General features: G+C 36.7%; 1 protein-coding gene across 2 annotated transcripts; it reads left to right on the top strand.

Annotated features, from left to right (window-relative positions):
• The first annotated feature begins 1,099 nt into the window (after positions 1-1,099).
• On the top strand, positions 1,100-23,001 carry LOC128227766 (uncharacterized). 2 transcript variants are annotated; one of them, XM_052938592.1, is made up of 16 exons: positions 1,100-1,205; positions 7,394-7,416; positions 9,502-9,606; positions 9,975-10,073; positions 10,609-10,710; positions 12,197-12,295; positions 17,739-17,840; positions 17,952-18,043; positions 18,505-18,880; positions 19,214-19,405; positions 19,658-19,994; positions 20,089-20,278; positions 20,593-20,732; positions 21,126-21,280; positions 21,825-22,290; positions 22,721-23,001. In XM_052938592.1, the coding sequence occupies exons 1-16, from the start codon at positions 1,199-1,201 to the stop codon at positions 22,765-22,767; spliced, it is 2,532 nt and encodes an 843-aa protein (XP_052794552.1). In that variant the 5' UTR covers positions 1,100-1,198; the 3' UTR covers positions 22,768-23,001. The 2 variants fall into 2 exon arrangements, with proteins under 2 accessions (XP_052794552.1, XP_052794553.1); XM_052938593.1 differs by lacking the exon at positions 1,100-1,205 and adding an exon at positions 5,734-5,866.
• Positions 23,002-23,396: the final 395 nt, after the last annotated feature.

Genomic DNA, 23,396 nt, shown 5'->3' with positions numbered 1-23,396 from the left:
AAGATATACACATTAAAGTATTTATAAGAGCTTTAAGAACCAAAAATCTATTTAGCAGATTACAGCCGCCAAATTTACATTTAGTAACTAAAACATCAACCACAAGTCGATAATTAGTTTATTCGCTGAGTTATTTAGATGCCCGAGCATGCGCACTAGTTAGTTAGAGGTTTCGCTCAGACATTTTGTGCTGAACACTAAGAACGTTAGCATTTACTTTTAGTTTGCTAAACGATTAGTTGGCGTCGGGCTGCACACGGTCTGTCGATTATATCGTATAGAAGACCCAAAACTAAAGCACTACCTTTCCATTCATAATGATCAAATATACCACACGCTTTACATTGACTTCCCTCCATCTATTTCATTAAACTTGTACAATCGTTGTAGAGTAGATATGTTGACATGCTTGCGCGCTAAACATTAAGAAAAAGAGTAATACAAGGTATATACATCCATACATACAAGATTTAAGCATTTCGATCTCTTAATACGGTAGTACGCTCTTTAGGCTATACACTATTCGTCCAGCAAATGAAACCGTCTATAGGCCTTCAATAAGTCTAATAACGCTCAATCGTTAAGAACTGCAGTTTTACAATTTTACAGACATAACTTCTTAATTTGGTTTCCAACCTGCCGAAAACACGTTATAAGCAAAGTCATATTTAATATATTATGTAAAATCTAAATGATGAGGCTCGCTCATATGTTCTTATCCTTAAATATTTAAAATTATTTGTTCAAACTATGACACAATTCATCGATGTAATAAAACTCGTTCTGAATTAACCATAAGGATTTATATACCCTCTTATATTTACAAAATCATTACATCATGCAGATGCATAGAAAAACACATTTATGGACACGCGTTAGATTTAATGTTCCTCGTCAAGTGGGTTCAGTTGAGGTTTTTTTAGAATTTAGGTATTGATTTATTAAAACGAAATAAAAAGTGCTATCAAGACACCATTTGATTCGGTAAGTCTGGTTATTTTTACTTTCTGTGAGGTTTTCGTGTGTAGTTTATTTGACGATTTGAACGTCTGTCCCTTTAAAAAATAGTTTTGTCCATATTATTGTTCGAAACTTAGCTATTGATAAAAATTGGCAGGGATTTGTAAAAACGGATATGAAAGAAAAGCCCTGTAGAAATTGGATAATTGTGATGTATGAGATTTAGTGAAAACAAAATATGTCAGGTACGTAGAACAAAACGATATTTTAATATCTACATTTGTTTTATTTTGTACCTATAATTGTATTTTAACGTAGTATTTGTTATTGTTATATCTTGTTTGATTGCAAAACGTGTTTGAAACCTTTATGTTAATAATGACTACACTTATACGATTTATATCATAGTTAAAATTGTGGCGTATAAGGCTGCGGACTTTATGATTCAATACCCTGCTGACAGGTTATAAAATAAACTTTTAAATAATGAAATGACCGTTTAGACAGGCAATTCACAAAGCGCGCCTGTAAACCACAGCATAACAAATTAAAAACGTGCTAGCAAACAAATATACGGCAAAACGCAATAAAAAACGTGCTAGAGGAACAACCATCGTAAAAACGCAATTAATAAACGTGCTAGCAAACCAATCACTGGCAAAACGCAATAACAAAACGTACATGCAAACCAACCACCGGCAAAACGCATTAAAACGTGCATGCAAACCAACCACCGGACAAAAGGCAATGAAAACGTACTAGCAAACCGACCGCCGGCATACCGGCATAACGCAATCGCTATACGTGCTAGCAAAACAACCGCCTGCATAACGCAATCGCTATACGTGCCAGCAAACCAACCGCCGGCAAAACACAATCGCTGGACGTGCTAGTAAACTAACCGCCGGCAGAACGCAATCGCTGTACGTCCCAGCAAACCAACCGCCGGCATAAAGCAATCGATGTACGTGCCAGCAAACCAACCGCCGGCATAACGCAATCGCTGTACGTGCCAACGAATTAACCGTCGGCATCACGCAATCGCTGTGCGTGCTAGCAAACCAACCGCCGGCAGAACGCAATATCTGTGCGTGCTAGCAAACCATCCGCCGGCATAGCGCAATCCATGTACGTGTCAGCAAACCAACCGCCGGCAAATCGCAATCGCTGAACGTGCCAGCAAACCAAACCCCGGACCGCCGGCATAACGCAATCGCTATACGTGCCAGCAAACCAACTGCCGGCATAACGCAATCGCTGTACGTGCCAGCAAACCGACCTCCGGCATAACGCAATCGCTCGCTGAACGTGCTAGCAAACCAATCGCTGTACGTGCTAGCAATCCAAAAGCTGTACGTGCCAGCAAACCAACCGCCGGCATAACGCAATCGCTGTACCAGCCAGCAAACCAGCCGCCGGCATAACTCAATCGCTGTACGTGCTAGCAAACCAGACGCCGGCATAACGCAATCGCTATACGTACCAGCAAACCAGACGCCGGCATAACGCAATCGCTATACGTGCCAGCAAACCAGACGTCGGCATAACGCAATCGCTATACGTGCCAGCAAACCAGACGCCGGCATAACGCAATCGCTGTACGTGCTAGCAAACCAGACGCCGGCATAACGCAATCGCTGTACGTGCTAGCAAACCAGACGCCGGCATAAAGCAATCGCTATACGTGCTAGCAAACCAGCCGCCGGCATAACGCAATCGCTGTACGTGCTAGCAAACCAACCGCCGGCATAAAGCAATCGCTGTACGTGACAGCAAATCAATTACCGACAGAACCTTAATGACAAGCAATTCGAGATGGCGAAAAATCTAGCAACATTAGCAGTTCAAGAATAATAACCTTTTATACATCTTGTCCATCTCTTACATTTTCATATTAATTTTAAAGTGGAGTAAGCCTTACCTAAAGAACTTTGGAATCTACATATTTTAATCAAAAATTTAGTTACGTATTTACGCATTGTTTTACCAGACATATTAAGGATATATCCTTTGAGCAATTTATCAGATAATGCTTGAACCCCGAAGCCTCCGAGGTATCTACAACCTGGTAAGGTATTGGTGCTATTCGTGATATCGTGATAATTTTGAACAAAATACGCGGAATGATACTTAACTGATCGTCCGTGTATAAACATGTAAATGAACAAACAAAACATGCAAAAACAATTGAACACACCTTGTATTGTTACAATATTTCCAGCCTTATCTTTTACACATGACATGTGATATTCATGTTGCCTTTAATAAATTAAATGAAAATTTTTCCTCCAACCCGATATAAGTAGATCCAAATATTTTAACATGCTGCAAATCATTTTTTTTTACCACGGGTAAAAATAACAAAGTATTCATATACCAAAAAAATAAATATGTTTTTTACTATACTTTATTTAACTGAGTTTGGAGAAAAAGCATCTACTATGGCCGCTCGTGTAAGAAAGGTTCAATCGAATCCTCAACTTTGTTGTATGTTTTTTTAATCGAGACAGTTGCTTATATATATTTGGAAAAAAATAATAAGGGTCTTATCTGCACTCTTACAGATTGAACGTTTTAACAACTTTTTTTGACTTGGAACGAGCCAATTTATGCGAAAATGCATGGAAATATCTGATATAAGACTACTGACAAAAAAAATCAGATCGCTGATTTTCATATTTAAGTTCAAAAATTGATGTTTTATGCATTTTTCTTAAACCGTTAGTAACGCTGTGAGCCATAAACATAAATTTTCGAAGGGAAATATGAGAATATGCGATCTGATCTTTTGTCAGCAGTGTTATATCACTGGTTTGCAGATATTTACGCAAAAATTGGCTCATTCTAAGACAAAAAATGATAAGATGATACAATGTAAGATGGCAGCTTTAGCGTAGCTTTTAGCTCTTTGTTTACATGTAGATATGTATGCATAGTTTGAGCCTTAAGAAGATTGACGATATTTTATTTTTATATTTTATTTTTTTATAAGCCAAAAACAATATTTGACATTGATTACTCAATTTACTGTTCTTGAACAACAAACACAATCATCCACAAACAAAATAACACTCGAAGTTACAACACACGCCTTTTTTAATGACATTTTTCCAAACTTTTATAATTTATGTTAAAGTTACTCGCTCATTGTTTGTAAAATGCACCTTTTTGAGTTACGAAATAAAGTGTGGCAAATTATAATGAGGATTAAAACAAAAATACCGAAAGCTTGAATCCTTCAGCAAATGTTGATATTTTCTCAAATATCGTCTTTGAAGACGGCATTTTTTATAAGCGTTAGTAACGCGATTGAAAATTAATAAAGGCTGTGGTGTTGCGTGATTGGTTAATTGACATTAACACGTGATGTTATCAATGTATCCTTAACAGGTCAACATATCCACCACTATTGTTAAGTCCTGGTGGCCCTGTGGACTTGCTGCCTGTTTTCTATTTTTTTCTTAGGTTCGAACCCGACTAAAACCAAAATACTTTTTTATGCTTAAACTGTATTTTTCTGCTATTTCGATATCATAGAGTAAAATAATGATAGTGTTTTCAGATGCATTACCTGGTAAACTAATTTTTGGTCCAAAAACATAAGCGAGTCACTTTAAAGGCTAAGTATTAGGTTTGTTTGAACACGAATATACTGATTTATGTTTTCAACGTAAACATTGCGTTTAAATAGTGAAGGACAATTATGTATTCTTTATTATACTGTGATTTACTGATATTTATTTACTTAAAGTTCAAATCTATCATCGACGCTAAAATGATTTTATATTATAGTCACTTAAAATGTCGTTATGAAAGGCGCGCAGACATCATTGTACATTTCTAAAGCGATCCTATAATTTGACATTCTATTTTTAGTAAGATATTATCATGTTGTCATTGATTGCAATGTCTATTCTAATAGCATAAACGTTGTTTGAAGAAAAACTTTAAAGGGACTAGAAACCAGATGGTCCCAAACTCGGCAAATACCATATTTCCTCAAAACAAGCATATACTTGTCAATACGAGCTAGTACGAGGCCGATAATATATCACTTTACATGATAACACGGATAAACGCAACACTCTTGTTTTGTCTCTGTCTCAGATGAGTTTACCTGTTTAAAAAACAAATAAACGTGGAATGTATTTTTCCGAACATATTGCAAAGCATGTGATCGTTTCACCAAAAAAACCCTGTCAATAACCGTTTTAACAACTCGCTGTCATTTACAGCAGATGTAACCTCTTTTAAATTTATCATCGATCAATTTCATCACTGATGTTGATCTGTCGGGCTCTGTGTCTACGTTGTTTCGCAGCAGTAGTCCGCTTTCTTGCAATGTCCGTTTTTCCGGGAAGCCATAAAGTGTGTTTATTGAGTATGTAAAAGTCACGTGACGAGTCCAGATAAATATACCAACGTTACTTTTAAACTAACCAGGATTTTACGTGGTAGACACACCAAGTAAATTTCGCATTTAAAAACTGCGCAAAAACTGAGAAAGATGCAAGAGGCGTTAGCCATGTGATTCATCAGTAAGTAAGAGGTCAATGCGTGTAGACATCGAAATCAATTTTGTGTACGTTTTTGACAATTTTCCTTTTTTTTCAATTGTATTATCTGGTGTCTAGTCCCTTTAAAGCTTGTATCAAAATTAGATCTAAAGTTACCGTACGGCACAAGCTTACATTCAAGTCAGTCTTATTTTGTATATAATTATTACAATTGGTGCAAATCGATTATTGGTACTGCATTTTTGACTCGGGGGTTGGATTCGACATGAGTAGAATTTTGCAAATTGAATCTGCGATACTCTAGAAGGTGCTAGTATAATGTGACTTCATGCATCAAAGTACATACGCTTGTCGGATGGATATCACACAAACTAGGCATTACTATTAAGGTACGTGACGATTCTATGGTAAATTATATCGTTTATTGACGTCATTCTTACATCGCGTTATGGAATTAATGGTAAATTTCGTACATTCCATTATGGATATTGATGTGACGTCACAGGATCGGAATGAGCCGTCCAATAAGTGTAAAAAGGCAATGCCTATTTTGTGACATATGTTTAAATGAAATATTGAGATTTATATAGGGCGAATATTAAATGTGAGATCATTCAATGCGAAGTTTCTAAAATTGATAAAAACGAGCAAACATAACGTTTGTTATTCGTAGTTAAATACATAAAACGTCGCTATATAAGGTCAAGGATGAATTCATACGTCTTTTATTATATGAAATACAATACGTATTTAACCTTGCCACATTGCAAAAGAATATTTTGTAAAACATTATCTTTATTTAGACTTCCTTTAAATATATTGGAATAAGCGCACCAGCTTGAAGCTGACGTGATGTTTACTTTAATTACTGTTTGCAAAAGACGATTTTTACTGCGCAGATTGGAGATTCAATGCTTCATTTGAAATCTCATTTATGTTTTGAATAGAAATATCAAACGCACAGTGTAGTTAAACATTTAAAAAAGAACTATGTATAAGTCATAAAAGAAAACTTGAGGCGACCGGGTGAAGCCGTAATGTGTTCTTTTTTTATCTTAGATGTTTATAATGAAAAAAACAAACCAAACAATCTCAACAAAATCTTAAAACGAGAGAATGAATAGTTGAACAAATATTTAAATCTATAAATCCGACATTCTTCTGTTCTTCTTTTTTGTATCGAAGAGCTTTAAATTTTATATTGGGTCAAGTTTCTCGAAAATGCTCTAGTGTTTTCATGTACAAATACTGATTCAATCCTGTGTATATGTTTTCTACGGGGATATGTCATTATTTATGAATAAAACAGTGAAGAACAACTTATGTATTATTGAAGATAATGAGTAAAAAGTCAAGATTTTTTTTATTTTGTTCTTAAATGATTTTTCTTAAAATCCACATAATGAATGGAACAGTTTGCTTGTAATTGAGTCAAAACTTTTACAGTTTTAAACCATACCAGACTATAAAGTGGTTATTAATTAGTTTTTGAGTAAATCTATTTGAATACTTAAACAAAACTTGGGCCGGTAGTGGTAGCTGAGGTAGTTTACTATACATGAGAGTCATTATCCAGTCGAACTCGCTATGTCGAACTCTGTTAGCTCGATGATCCGGTTATATCGAACATTTTTCGATGTTTTTTTTATTAAACACTTTATATATTTCGATTATATCAAATGTTTGTTATCCCGTTAAAGTATTTTAGAGATCCCAACGACTTCGATCTAGCGGGTTTTGACTGTATTACATTATTATGTGTATGAAATAATGTATCATTTTATACCGTTAAACTGTGTTTATTCCCTACCTGCATAACTAATCGAAATACCTCTTAAGCTGTTTGAATTAAAATATGTTTCTCACAACGCAAGCATTTGATGTTTATTAAAATACCTTCATATTTCACATTTCAGCTCCAGTGACTATGCATCCGGCGGTGCGTATTGATTCGTTTATTAGCATTTCTCTTAGAGAGTATGAGGCTTATAGAAAATAATTGAAACAAAGCAAAATCCTTTAGCATTTTTCTAAATTTCCATATGTCATAAAAAAAGGCCTGAAAATACATTTGGTTCCGGTTAACCGACCATACTTACGAAGTAGGCCTCGACCTTACCCGTTTTTATAGTTATTTGGAAAACAGTTTTGTTGTAAGTGTGTGTTTGAATATGTGGTTTAAAACTTTGAAAGCTTTATACAGACTATTACTTTAACACCATTCGGCAAAGATGACACCGATGTTCTTACATAAAGGCTAAAAATGCCTACCTTCCCTACCTGTTTTTGAAAATAATGTAACCCTAACCAAACCAGTTTTGTTTAGCCTGAAAGTTTTGTAAATTATGCTTAACAACTATTAACAAATGTCCATCATTGTTTGATGCTCGATCGAATAATGGTTTGGTTGCCCGGTAAGCGCGGTGGTTAGCGCACTCGCTTTCACCAAGGCGACCCCGGTTCGATTCCCGGCCTGGACGCATGTGAGTTTAGTTAGTGGTCACCAAGCCGGACAAGTGGGCTTTCTCCGGATACTCCGGTTTCCCTCACAACACAAGACCACACTCTCGCGCAACATCGTGCCAACGAGAGTGATTAATATAAGTTACAATAGCTTGTTTCACAATCGTGGTAAAATTAAATAAGTTTAAACTAAAAACGAACGGTTTCACATCTTTCGTAAACTTAAGAGGTTGCAAAATTCTTCTGGATAAGGGTATTCAATATGCAACTTCAGTCAATATTATGGTCATACATCATTAACTTCATTAACAGTATAGGTCCGTTATTTATATCATGCTATCCGATTAGCTACATCATTCATATATCATATTAAGATCAATACACAACCTCTGCCGTGCATGTACCTAATGAGAAGTACGACGTTGTGGGCATGCGTAGAATGTACACATTTAAAGGTCCATAATTTTATACGTTGATGCATTTTGATTTTGAATTCTAATGCATCCTGATGTTTAACTCATTTTACTCTAATGACCCAAGCAAAACAAAACCATATGATTTGTGTACAGCTCGTAAATATTGGAGTTTATAAATGTTTTTTAATTGATAGCTACATGACAATACCCAATCAAAAAACGCACAAATATCGCTCATATGCACACAAATCATACGTTTCTGTTACGTTTGATCATTACAGCCAAATGAGTTAAACAAAATAATGCATTTAAATGAAAACTTTTTGTTGCATCAGCCCTTTTTAGGCAGCCAATAGGGAAAACACACGGATGTGTTTAATCTACTTAATACTGGTTTGTGTATACACGTGCAAAGCGAGTTTTCATTGACCACAAGCTAGTCTCACACGTAAAAGCACGACAAAAACGTTCTGTAAGTGTTAAAGCGAGCCTACATGTTTCAAGGCCGTCTGCAACTTTTACATTTTACGGTTTCAGGGGCGTAGCTTTGCTTTAAATGATGTGTAAGCCAATTTATATTTGGGTTCAAAGATCTGCTCCTTATCGAATGTATATGTCTCGTATTCCTATTTGTATACAAATGGCTTTCAAAAATGGCTTGTAAGAAGCTACGCCCTCTGCGGGTAGTTACAAGTTCGAATATACGTATGTTTGTATTCATTTAAATGCACCCAATAGGCCAGTATAAATACATATTGCTTGTTTTTCATTCAAATTATTTTTTAAGTGAGGGCGGTGGGGGGGGGGGGGCATTTTTGTATTCATTTTATGGTTTTCTTAGATGATTGTTTCACCGTTGATTATGTGTTCATGCTCTTTCTTATTCCATAAGGGACCATATACATGTGTTTCTAGACGAACCACGAACATGATTGCAACAGTTCTCCTTTTTTATAAGTGAATGTTATACATAAACAACGTGAATAAGCGCCGCACAGTACCAGACCACTACACAAATACAGACCCTAGTTCTATTTTATTTGATTCAATAAAATTTAAGGGACGGGGAAAAAGAGGGAGCGGGCGGGGAGGAAAATCTAGCAATTGATTTAATGTCACCATATAATTATGTTGTGGTATTGTAGGAAAGGGGTCGGAGGTTGATAGACAAGCTACTCGAAAGCAGAGATGAGCAGGTGCTGGAACTCCTGGATGTTGAGCCGGGAAATATCGACTTCTCCCTTGACAATGTAATAATGATATGCCTTAAATTCGGATGATAAGTGTAGTTTTTTGCGTCTTTTATTTTTGTTTTGTACACAACATATATTTTTTGATATACGGAACGGCTAAAAACTTCGAACATCACTAATATTGAGTCAAGCGGGAAGGCTTACATAGATTAAAGATTTACATCAAGATCGAGTCAACGAGAAAATCGAGCCAAGCGATATCGAGCCAACAGGTTTCGAATGTATAAATTGTTGTATGAATTAAAGCTTCGACAAATATTGTTCTTCTGTAACTATTTCATTACATGTACATCAACACTTCAAAATAATCTAACATTGCTATAGTATCAGAACAATCATAATTATGTTCATTTATTTTTTAACAGAGGGGAGATAACCCTATTCATCTTGCTGCCAGAAGGGGAAAACTAGAAATCATCAAGAAAATGGTTCAGGCTGGCGCAAATGTCGATCAACAAAACCAGGTATCATGTCTTTCATTTTGCATAAGGTCTACGTTTGATTTCGCATTACTTATACGCATAGACTTTTATATATATTCTTATAGATTTATTTTGTGATTTAGGGTGAGAATGATACTGTTTTATATGTATACTCCACTAAAATGGCGACTAAAATGTTGCCCCCAAAACAGACTAAAGCCTTATTTATATGAACTTATATGACTTTTCTTTCAATATATCAAACATGATTAGAGTACAACCTTCATCTTCAGCCAATGCAATTGCAGATAGGCAATTATTAAGTACAATACTTAATCATAAAGAATTTCACCTTTCGCGGGTATTTATTGGTCCGCCTACTGCCACTCATCCGTTACACACTCCCTACGTCAGTTTTTGCGTTGACAATGTATCTATTCTAAGTCAGTTAGATGGCCTGAAATAATTTCTTAATGGTTAAGAATGGCCCGCTCGCTTCGATAACCTCGCTCATTCTTATTCATTAAGAATTATTTCCATCTCATCTAACTACAACGTAAAACTAATAACATTTCAGGCTGGCGGGAATACGGCAATGCACTATGCGGCGAAGTACGGATATTTAGACGTTGTACGGTATCTACAGTCGGAAGGGGCGGATCTAAATCCCTACAATAGCGTATGTTTATGCACTAGTCAATTTTTACCACGGCCCCAAGGTCCGGGGGTATACCGGGGATAGCCGGGGCAATGGGTCGTGTTTTTACCTTCCAGGTGACCCCGCAGTGCCGGGTGAATGCGGTTGTTTTGTCTTCGAGCCCAAAATAGCGGGGAATGGGCCTTACCTAGGGTACCTGGGGAGCGGGGGCATTTGGCGGGGATTTTACCAGCAGTAAATCCCCGCAAGGTGGGGATTTTACCCGGGCTTGGCTGGACCGAAAGTCAAACTCCCCGCTATTTCCCGGATCTGAGGGCACTGTGGCTATAATTGACTGGTGCATTATAGCAATAATATACATCATTATCTGGGTAGTGTTAACCCAAACCCAGGGTTAGCCATCCATCAATATGATGAAAAGATGTGTTAATGCATTTTAGATATTAGATTGATTAACCATTGTATTATTATTATTGCATGGATTATATTTTTGAATAACACCATAATGACGCTTCTATTGTGATATGATACTATAGTATACGTTTGAAGTATTACCTCTTTTAAATACATGATATATTAAAAGGAGGTAAAAAACAAACTTGTCTTTGATCATATAGTCGACATTTTATTAATGTGTTTCTTAAATAATATAATGCCTATATATAAACAGCTCTTGGTTAAAACTTGTAAAAAATATTAGAACCTAACATTTTGTTACTTTAAAATGAGACTTTACCAGTAGCAATTTGTGGTATTAACGATTGATGGATTACCTTAAAACATCATCTGATCAGTGTCCTTATAAAAATGATTTAAACAGCTCAAACCAATACTGTTAAAAATAGATGAGCATGCAACCCTTGTTTGGAAACTTTTGAATAAATCAGACATCTCTATTATTAATCTATCCATTGAGATTGTAATTGCAAATACTTGAACATAATAACTTCTTATCTATACCTGTTGAATAACTGCTTATTCTTAAAAAATGAGTTTGACAACAGCCATAAAGGTGTCATAGAATGAAAAGAAAGAAAGAATAAGAACGAAGCTGTGAGTGGTTTGATTTAAAGTTACACTTTTATTCAAAATCAATACATACATATGTATAACAAACACAAAATTTGAGTGATGAACCTTTAACTTCTTACTAAGTTATGCATTTATGGAAAATATCAATTACTGATTACAAGATCCTAACCTTTTATTTAAAAGCTAAAAAATGCAAAAGATATTGATTGGTGAGTGCTTAAAGATTTACTACGATCTACAATCGTCTCATATAGTAGAAATACCGTGTTTTGTGCACCTTTCTTTCAAATTAAACTCAGTATCCTTCATTAGAACCATTGTTTTCGACATTTATTAATCCTTCTTGGTATATTAAAACTATTGTATTAGTTATGGGAAATCTTAATTGGGAGTAAGAGTGTATCTTTAATGTATTGGCAGTTGGTTGACAAAGTAAGGCCTTTATGAATATACGATGTATGTTTGTTTTTAACAGGAAGGTGAGACCCCTCTCCACAAAGCTGTTCAAGGTCAGCCAATGGAAGTCATTGAGACGCTTGTTGAGCTAGGAATGGATAAAAACATTGCTAACAAGGTATACACGAGATATAATACATCAAAAACCTTAGATTTCCAGTGTATATTAAGTGAACTAGAACACAGCAATATCATGTTACATTGAAGGAGGTTACGATGATTTTAAGTGTGTTTGGACACAATACTGTCAATGTATACGAGGCTTTGCTGATAAGGGGATTATTAAGATATAAGTAATATATTCCCCTTGTACCATAAATATTAAATAAATCCATTTTCCTTTCTAGTAAACATTCAAAATATGTCTACATAAACCTTCAATCTGGTACATTTGAGAACTTAATATTGTAAATTAAACCAATAATACAATGCGTAAAAACATTCCTGTTTTATCTCTTAAAAGAGAAACTTACACGCACAGATTAAACCAGATGCTGTGACAATTCTATATGTTTTGCACGTTCATCATTTCCTTGTTCGTAAACAATATACTACAATATACTAATAAAAAGCATACAATACAGTATTGTTTAAGGCATTTTAAGAACAAAAATTTACACCTAAAGTTTCGATAAATGCCTTGATGTGTGCATAAAGGTCGCAATCTTATAGTTTTGAAAGAGAGAAAAGGTAAGTAACAATAGCATAAATATAAAATGTCTTTTCTTTGTTGATATGAGGGTGCGCCGACAATGGACTTAAAAAACTTTCGGATATAAGCCTAGTTGAGAGAGCAAGTTTGGGTATAAGCCTAGTTGAGAGAGCAAGTTTGGGTATAAGCCTAGTTGAGAGAGCAAGTTAAGGTATATGCCTAGTTGAGGGAGCAAGTTTGGGTAAAAGCCTATTTGAGAGAGCAAGTCTTGGTATATGCCTAGTTGAGGGAGCAAGTTTGGGTATAAGCCTAGTTGAGAGAGCAAGTTTGGGTATAAGCCTAGTTGAGAGAGCAAGTTTGGGTATATGCCTAATTGAGGGAGCAAGTTTGGGTAAAAGCCTATTTGAGAGAGCAAGTCTTGGTAAATGCCTAGTTGAGAGAGCAAGTTTGGGTATAAGCCTAGTTGAGAGAGCAAGTTTGGGTATAAGCCTAGTTGAGAGAGCACGTTTGGGTATATGCCTAGTTGAGGGAGCAAGTTTGGGTAAAAGCCTATTTGAGAGAGCAAGTCTAAGTATATGTCTAGTTGAGGGAGCAAGTTTGGGTATAAGCCTATTTTAGAGAGCAAGTCTTGGTATATGCCTAGTTGAGGGAGAAAGTTTGGGTAAAAGCCTTTTTGAGAGAGCAAGTCTTGGTATATGCCTAGTTGAGAGATGCAAGTTTGGGTATAAGACTATTTGAGAGAGCAAGTCTTGGTATATGCCTAGTTGAGGGAGCAAGTTTGGGTATAAGCCTACGTGAGAGAATATGTTGGGTGTATGGCTAGTTGAGAGATCAAGTTTGGTTATAAGCCTAGTTGAGAGAGCAAGTTAAGGTATAAGCCTAGGTGAGAGAGCATGTTTAGGTATAAGCCGAATTGAGAGAGCAGATTTGGGTATAAGCCTAGTTGAGGGAGCAAGTTTGGGTATAAGCTTAGTTGAGGGAGCAAATTTTTGTATTAAGAATAACCTAGTTGAGAGAGCAAGTTTGGGTATAAGCCTAGTTGAGAGAGTAAGTTTGTGTATAAGGCTAGTTGAGAGAGCAAGTTCGGGTATAAGCCTAGTTGAGAGATCAAGTTTGGGTATAAGCCTAGTTGAGAGAGCAAATTTGTGTATAAGCCTAGTTGAGAGAGCAAGTTTTGGTATAAGCCTAGTTGAGAGAATAAGTTTGTGTATAAGCCTAGTTGAGAGAGTAAGTTTGGGTATAAGCCTATTTGAGAGAGCAAGTTTGGGTATAAGCCTAGTTGAGCGAGCAAGGTTAGGTGTAAGCCTAGTTGAGAGAGCAAGTTTGGGTATAAGCCTAGTTGAGAGAGCAAGTTTGGGTATAAGCCTAGTTGAGAGAGCAAGTTTAGGTATAAGCCTAATTGAGAGAGTAAATTTGTGTAAAAGCTTAGTTGAGGGAGCAAGTTTAGGTATAAGCCTAGTTGAGAGAGCAAGTTTGGGTATCAGCCTAGTTGAAAGAGTAAATTTAGGTATAAGCCTAGTTGAGAGAGCAAGTTTGCTTATAAGCCTAGTTGAGAGAGCAAGTTTAGGTATAAGCCTAGTTGAGAGAGCAAGTTTAGGTATAAGCCTAATTGAGAGAGTAAATTTGTGTAAAAGCTTAGTTGAGGGAGCAAGTTTAGGTATAAGCCTAGTTGAGAGATCAAGTTTGGGTATCAGCCTAATTGAGAGAGCAAGTTGAGGTTTAAGCCTAGTTGAGAGAGCAAGTTTGGTTATAAGCCTAGTTGAGAGAGCAAGTTCGTGTATAAGCCTAGTTGAGAGAGCAAGTATAAGCCTAGCTGAGAGAGCAAGTTTGGATGTATTCCTAGTTGACAGAGCAAGTTTGGATATATGCCTTGTTGAGTGAGCATGTTTAGGTATAAGCCTAATTGAGAGAGTAAATTTGTGTAAAAGCTTAGTTGAGGGAGCAAGTTTAGGTATAAGCCTAGTTGAGAGATCAAATTTGGGTATCAGCCTAGTTGAGAGAGCAAGTTGGGGTTTAAGCCTAGTTGAGAGAGCAAGTTTGGTTATAAGCCTAGTTGAGAGAGCAAGTTCGGGTATAAGCCTAGTTGAGAGAGCAAGTATAAGCCTAGCTGAGAGAGCAAGTTTGGATATATTCCTAGTTGACAGAGCAAGTTTGGATATATGCATTGTTGAGTGAGCAAGTTTAGGTATAAGCCTAGTTGAGAGAGCATGTTTAGGTATAAGCCGAATTGAGAGAGTAAGTTTGGGTATAGGCCTAGTTGAGAGATCAAGTTTTGGTATAAGCCTAGTTGAGAGAGCAAGTTTGTGTATAAACCTATTTGATAGAGCAAGTTTAGGTATAAGCCTAGTTGAGAGAGCAAGTTTGGGTATAAGCCTAGTTGAGAGAGCAAGTTTAGGTATAAGCCTAGTTGAAACAGCAGGTTTGGGTATCAGCCTAGTTGAGAGAGCAAGTTTAGGTATAAGCCTAGTTGAGAGAGTAAGTTTGTATATAAGCCTAGTTGAGGGAGAAAGTTTGGGTATAAGCCTAGTTGAGAGAGCAAGTTTGGGTATAAGCCTAGTTGAGAGAGCAAGTTTAGGTATAAGCCTAGTTGAGACAGCAGGTTTGGGTATCAGCCTAGTTGAGAGAGCAAGTTTAGGTATAAGCCTAATTGAGAGAGTAAGTTTGTGTATAAGCCTAGTTGAGAGAGCAAGTTTGGGTATCAGCCTAGTTGAGAGAGCAAGTTTGGGTATAAGCCTAGTTGCAAAAGCAAGTTTGGATATAAGCCTAGTTGAGAGAGCAAGTTTTGGTATAAGCCTAGTTGAGAGAGCAAGTTTGGGAATAAGCCTAGTTGAGAGAGCAAGTTTGGGTATATGCCTAGTCGAAGGAGCATGTTTGGGTATAAGCCTATTTGAGAGATCAAGTCTTGGTATATGCCTAGTTGAGGTTGCAAAATTGGGTATAAGCCTACTTGAGAGAATAAGTTTGGGTGAATGGCTTTTTGAGAGATCAAGTTTGGGTATAAGACTAGTTGAGAGAGAAAGTTTAGGTATAAGCCTAGTTCATAGAGCAAGTTTGAGTATAAGCCTAGTTGAGAGAGCAAGTTTGGGTATAAGCCTTGTTGAGGGAGCAAGTTTGGGTGTATGCCTAGTTGAGAGAGCAAGTTTATGTATAAGCCTAGTTGAGGGAGCAAGTTTGGGTGTAAGCCTAGTTGAGAGAGCACGTTTGGGTATAAGCCTAGTTAAGAGAGCAAGTTTAGGTATAAGCCTTGTTATTAGAGCAAGTTCTGGTATAACCCTAGTTGAGGAAGCAAGTTTGGGTATAAGCCTAGTTGAGAAAGCAAGTTTGGCTTTACGTCTAGTTGAGGAGCAAGTTTGGGTTTAAGCCTAGGTGAGAGAGCAAGTTGTGGTATAAGCCTAGTTGAGAGAGCAAGTTCGGGTATAAGCCTAGTTGAGAGAGCAAGTTCGGATATATGCCAAGTTGAATGAGCATGTTTAGGTATAAGCCGAATTGAGAGAGCGAGTTTGGGTATAAGCCTAGGTGAGAGAGTAAGTTTGTGTATAAGCCTAGTTGAGAGAGCAAGTTTGGGTATAAGCCTAGTTAAGAGAGCAAGTTTGGGTTTAAGCCTAGTTGAGAGAGCAAGTTTGGGTATAAGCCTAGTTGAGAGAGCAAGTTTGGATATAAGCCTAGTTAAGAGGAAGTTTTGGTGTAGGCCTAGTTGAGAGAGCAAGTTTGGGTATAAGCCTAGTTGAGAGAGCAAGTTTGGGTATATGCCTAGTTGAGGGTGCAAGTTTATGTATCAGCCTAGTTGAGAGAGCAAGTTTGGGTATAAGTCTAGTTGAGGGAGCAAGTTTAGGTAAAAGCCTAGTTGAGAGAGCAAGTTTAGGTATCAGCCTAGTTGAGAGAGCAAGTTTAGGTATAAGCCTAATTGAGAGAGTAAGTTTGTGTATAAGCCTAGTTGAGAGAGTAAGTTTGGGTATAAGCCTAGTTGAGAGAGCAAGTTTGGGTTTAAGCCTAGTTGAGAGAGCAAGTTTGGGTATAAGCCTAGTTGCGAAAGCAAGTTTGGATATAAGCCTAGTTAAGAGAGCAAGTTTTGGTATAAGCCTAGTTGAGAGAGCAAGTTTGGGTATTAGCCTAGTTGAGAGAGCAAGTTTGGGTATATGCCTAGTTGAGGGAGCAAGTTTGGGTATAAGCCTATCTGAGAGAGCAAGTTTAGGTATAAGCCTAGTTGAGAGAGCATGTTTAGGTATAAGCCGAATTGAGAGAGCAGATTTAAGTATAAGCCTAGTTGAGAGAGCAAGTTTGGGTATAAGCCTAGTTGCGAAAGCAAGTTTGGATATAAGCCTAGTTGAGAGAGCAAGTTTTGGTATAAGCCTAGTTGAGAGAGCAAGTTTGGGTATAAGCCTAGTTGAGAGAGCAAGTTTGGATATATGCCTAGTTGAGGGAGCAAGTTTGGGTATAAGCCTATCTGAGAGAGCAAGTTTAGGTATAAGCCTAGTTGAGAGAGCATGTTTAGGTATAAGCCGAATTGAGAGAGCAGATTTAAGTATAAGCCTAGTTGAGAGAGCAAGTTTGGGTATAAGCCTAGTTGAGGGAGCAAATTTGTGTATAAGCCTAGTTGAGAGAGCAAGTTTTTGTATAAGCCTAGTTGAGCGAGCAAGTGTAGGTAGTAAGTAAGTAGTTGAGGAAGCAAGTCCATATGTGTACCTAGTTGAGGGAGCAAATTTGGAAAAAAACGCCAAGTATATATCAGTGAATTGGAACTGTCTAATACATTTTGCAAGTTGCTGAAATTTAAAATTCAGCATCTTTAAAAAAGTTTCTACATATTAAGAATATCAAATTGAATGACCGGCCCATGGGAAGCTTAGAAAAGGGCATGCAGTAGTAAAAACGTCATATAATTATTCAATTGGTTTTTTTTCTTCGAAAGGTAAATGGCGACACACCTTTGCACACGGCAATGCAGGTTGGAGCACAGGAATCGATGGAAGCATTGCTGATCGTGGGAGCAAAAACAAACGTGCTTAATAGAGTACGTATCAACTACTATTAGCAAAACCTTGTAACAACCTGAAACAATTACATTTCATGTCCTTAAAAACACTTATACATCTGTTAAAATACGATATTTTTCCCTGAGCAGGACGGTAAGAAAGCTGAAGGGGTTGCAAGGGACAATGTGATTAAAGACAGTCTTCAGGTTTATGCGAACTTGTTACTGGCTATGGATTCAGGGTACGTGTTACATCATAGAAAGAACGAAATACAGAACGCTATAAAAAAACCCAACTTTTTTTTAGATATAATGACTGTTTACTGTTTTATTTTATACAGGTTTACATTAATGGTATTATTCACCGATTAATGTATTAATGATTTACAGAAGAGAGACTTAGCAAAAGTAATTTGCTTACTTCTTAATTCTGTAAATCTATAATTCTAAGTTACAAGTGAATATCTTAATATTCTCGATCTTTTACTGTATGGTTTTGTTTCAACTTGTATTTTTTGGGGTTTTGAGTAAATGTATAAGTCTAAATAAATACTGGTTCAACCTATATAATGCGTACTACACAGACAGGTTCACTAGTTAGATGTATATTACCTCTTACACTTGTTCTTTCGTCCGTAAAATAGTAAAACAACAACACAAAGATATTGTAGTTTATTTTCATATTTTGTTAAATTCATTACAGGTACGTTATGGCAAAAGGAATGAAACTTACAAAGAGAATGGTTTCGAGGCCATATAGAGTTGATCGAGTGGGGGTTGTTATTGATCACATTGACTTGCCAGGCAGGTTCCCCACTGGGTTTTATTGTCGAAGGGAAAGGGCTGAAAGTGCAACAGTTACTCTTCAAGATCACACAGAGGAGTCAATTTTCAGCGATGTCTTTCACATTCGTATTTATGATGTCAACAGAGACTGTCATGCCAAGTTTTATCTGCCTATTTATAAATTGCCAAGTGACAAAGAAGAGATGCTGATAAGGTTCATAAACTGTAGTTTCAAACCCAAGAGGGTAGATGCAATGCAAATAGAAGAGGCCAGTAACGACTCGAACGATACTGTATGTGTATGTTAAATCATTATCTCTACTCTCAAATGCGTTGTTATTTTGTTCATAACTTTGTGATGTTTTATTTGCCCTTCTTCTTTGTCGTCTTCCTCGTCTGCTTTTTCTTCTTCTTCGTCTTCTTCTTCTCCTTCTTCTTCGTCTTCTTCTTCTTCTTCTTCTTCTTTCTACTACTACTACTACTACTACTACTACTACTACTACTACTACTACTACTACTACTGCTACTGCTACTACTACTACTACTACTACTACTACTACTACTAGTAGTAGTTGGAGTACAACTGCTATGTAAGACACTGGTAAAGTTAATGGATGGCTTTTCAGGCAAATTATTGCCCTTTGGAAGTCGACCTGATTCCGGAGACTACTTGTATATGTGCAGTCTACGTTCGTGCGAAAAGGGAAACGTGTTGCATTGGAGAAGACAAGACTTTGATACAGTCTGAAATGGATGAGCATTTCTCCCTGGACATACCGAAAGGGGCATTCGAAGAAGAAACTTCATTGAGTCTGAAGGTATAAAGTACCATGTTTTGAAAAAATATTGCACGCTAATCTCATTCCTTTTGGACATCGTAATAAGTTTAATTCTGTTTGAAAATTATATTTTAAGGGGTCATGAATTTATTCTTTTTTGCTCGGATAAACTTTTTCAATCCGAGAAATTAATATAGTTTTTAGTTAAGTATAGTTTAAACCGGTATATTCAAAATATCTTATTGATAATAAAAAGTAATTTGATAATTATGGGATGATATTACATTACAGGTGTACGAGACAAATACAGAGGATGATATGGTTCACGTTTCTGAAAATCAAGTTGCTAAAGAGGAGCCTTTAGCTGAAAATGAAGAGAGTATTGGACTGGAAGATATGAAACTAGAACACTCACCAGAAACTGACAGCATAGAAGAAAACACAGAACCAATCATTTACCAAAGAGACACTTATAATGATGAAGAGAATGAACACAATGAGTCAGTTCAAACATTGATCGGCGAAGAACACGTCAGCGAACAGAAGATTGCGGACACCAAGCCGAAAGATATTCTTGTTTCTGTCAATGCAAATATTCTTACTGATGTGTATCAAATAAATATAGATGGTATGTTGAACTGTCTGCTATTTGGATTGCGTGTCGTTTAAAGGCTGAATTTAAATGCATAATTAAGTTTTTTAACATTACTCTTTCGTAACAGGAAACCAACCAAAGAAAGGAATCACTTTGCAAATACCCATGGACAGAGAACTTGAAGGTGATGATGAGCTAGTTATTGCAACTTTAAATGAAAGGTCTCTTTCTAATGAGGAGGATGCCCTTGAAATCATAGACGTGCCACCACAGACAATCTCAGGGAGCCTGATCGTTGAAATATCTCACTTCAGCATGTATGAACATATTATATTTAAATTTGTAATCAATTTGGTATTTAGGAATAAATGCAATTTGATTGATTATTGTAAAATGCCTTATCTTTTCTTTTCTAGACACGGATATGTTTCTGGATGCAAACTAATAAGATGAATCAAAGAACATATGAAGAATATTCTATGAGTGGTTATGCCAAACGAGTTTTCTAAAATTGATAAAAACGAGACTATTTTTTACACTAGTTATATGTGATGGTTCAAAAGTATATAATGACCCTATTTCAAGACGATCATGTCATTACTATAAATAAAAATATACACGCTCTTTTCAGTTTTGTTGCCACATGGAAGCGGAAGGTTGAGGCAGAAACAGACAAGCTGGAACTACACAAACAAATCTGCGATACATTAAAGAAGAAGAAACCTGCGTCCTTCTTCGCTGTTGTCAAAAAGGATATTGAGGATGATCAAGGTAGTCTTAAAGCAGATGAAAGTAATATAGTTATATGTGAACGTATAAAAACTAATCCAAATGATGATAACGAAATAAATTAAAAACTGAATTTGTATTGAGTCCAAAGCATCTTTTCGGTATTTTCTTTAAGTTTCACTTGTGAATGTATCGCAAGCTTAGGGAAAAGATTGTTTTAACCCAATACACACTTTGAAGGCGTTAAAGCAGTCTTGCACTAAGCCCCAGGTAAACTTAAACTACATCTCGTAAATAGGTATGCTATTCTTTATTAAGTGCGAAATCTATTCGAAACTTAAGGACCCTAATTATCTTACTAGTAATAAACAAGACAATATTACTATCGGCGTTTAATTTAAGGACATTTTTAAGACAGTGGAATACTTGTTGCAGGTTTAAAACATGTCATGATAGTTGAATGCAATGTAGCCAGTAAAAGCCAGAAGAGGTTAGATTCGTGGGTCGAGAAGGGTTTCGCAGCTCAGAACCCAATGGAAACTGGCTCCTTTATGATGTGCCCCTCAGATACGTTTTACGTTACGGTTGAGGTAAGGACAGATCATGACATCGGTCGAAATACAAAGTACAGTCTATCTTGAACGCTTGGTTCATTAGTGGTTTTCTAAGCTGCGCAAAATATGTTAATTCTCGTTTATCGCAAGATCCTGACGTCCAAGACTCTGTTCTTCCAATCCTTGCTTCTAGAAAAGAAAGTGTATATTGTAGATTCAAATAAAGTATTTAGATACTACACAGGGTTTAGTTAAGAAACCGACAGTTTACAAACAAAGTTGAAGGCTTGCCTAAATTAGTATCGTCTTCAACATGTATGCGGTTCTTTTCCGAAAAAAGTAACTTTCTTACGTATGAATTGAATCATGTTATTTTGTCAGCAAATTTCAAAACATCTTCCGGTGTTTGTTGTTATTTTATACCAGCTGACTTTTTGACTGTTTGGCTCGTCCTAATTGTAACAACTCGGCCTTCTCCGGGACACTTCGCATAATGTAGGATAATGGCCGAGGTGTTCCGAGTGGGCTCGTCCCCGTTATTTCCATTGTATTTAACGTGACTTTATGTATTTTCTTTTAGGGAAATGCAAGTCTGGAGAACTCGGATGGGAGAGAAAGAAAGATACAATTCTTTCCGTGTAGAAATAGCTTTCAACCGTACACTCTTACCCTTAATCAAGGCATATATGATCCAGACGAGGCTTACTGCCATGTCATAATATCGCAGAAAAAGGGTATTGAAACGGAGGAGGTAACTCGCCTACGGGTTAAGATGACCCCTCCACCAAAACCACCATCGCCAAGACCTCCGTCACCAATCATATCGCCAATTCCGCCACCAACACCGTCTCCCCCACCGTCTCCCCCTCCTACGCCCACACTGGTGCTACCGATGCCAACGCCGCGATCTGCTACCAGACGCAGACGTCCTAAAACGGCGTCATCCGTTAGTTCCTCCAGAAGTACTGATTCACAGAGGCGACCGAAAAGCAGGATGGAAGTGAAAAAGCGTATCAGAGGTGTTCTAGATCGACAAACTGATCCAGGTTTGTATGGCTGTTATGTTTTTTTTAACAAACTCATAGATAAAAAGATTGACTGTGTTTGTTTATTAATTGTGATAAAGTTAATACGCCGGGGGAGGAGCACATGTACTTTGCTATTTGTGATCATCGTTGCTGTTTCTTTATCAGTTTCAAAATAGCTAATTGTCCGGCTAGCGTTGTGGTTAGTGCACACGCTTCTCACATTGGCGTCCCATGTTCAACTCTTAGCCTGTGCGTATGTTTGGTTCGTGGTCACCAGGCCGGACAAGTGGGTCTTCTCTGCATATTCCAGTTCCTCTCAACATACTAGATCAAATTCTCGCGCAACATCGTGCGAACGAGAGTGTCTTTTCATGGGTTAATAAATTCTTCTTCACAATCGTTGTAAAATAAATAAAGTTTAAACTAAGTTTGAATTACTTTTTTTCAGAAAAAGTTTTCGGTGTACCGAATAATCTACCAGATATTGACGTTTGATAGAGGAAACAATGAACTATAACTTACATTTGAATATATATGCCGACACAATGTACAAACACATTTTGTGAACTTTCGGTTTAATCTGAGTTTAGTGTTGTAATATTTTATGTTGTCAATGCTTTAATAATTCATTTTAAAAATTCCATGTAATACTTTGTATTGATATATAATTATCATATGTATATTTGCACTGACAAGGTATGCTTTCTTCAGAATAAATGATACAATTAATTCACTAATAAAGTAGATATATGTATGGTTATATATACACACACACTTTATGAAAATGTTTAGTAGAATCGTATAACGTAGATGTTGTTGCAAACGTATTAAGAGCATGAGGACTTGTATCATGATGAATTGTATAATTATTGATACAAGTTTGGACGAGTATGAGGTTATGCTTATGTTAACTCGTGTTCAGTGTACTCGTGTTTCACTGGGCCTTCCAAGGCGGGTATCCCATTATTTATTGAATATAAAGTTATTTCGATGTGTGTAATAGGTAAGTAGTGTTTGTAACTTTGTTAGTATGTATCTCGTTCAGTGTTGTTTGTGCTCTTACAATGTTTATATGTTTTATATGTTGACTTCTGACCTTGATCCAATAACCATATAAGGTCAGA

This window comes from Mya arenaria, chromosome 3, assembly GCF_026914265.1.
Source record: "Mya arenaria isolate MELC-2E11 chromosome 3, ASM2691426v1".
NCBI lineage: Eukaryota > Metazoa > Mollusca > Bivalvia > Myida > Myidae > Mya > Mya arenaria.
This window is presented reverse-complemented; position numbering and strand designations above follow the sequence as displayed.

Bases quoted from the DNA above. Each gene is read 5' to 3' on its own strand.
- LOC128227766 (XM_052938592.1), top strand. The intron at 17,841-17,951 runs GTACGTATCAAC...TTCCCTGAGCAG, and splicing joins AAACAAACGTGCTTAATAGA to GACGGTAAGAAAGCTGAAGG. The intron at 20,279-20,592 runs GTATGAACATAT...CGCTCTTTTCAG, and splicing joins GAAATATCTCACTTCAGCAT to TTTTGTTGCCACATGGAAGC.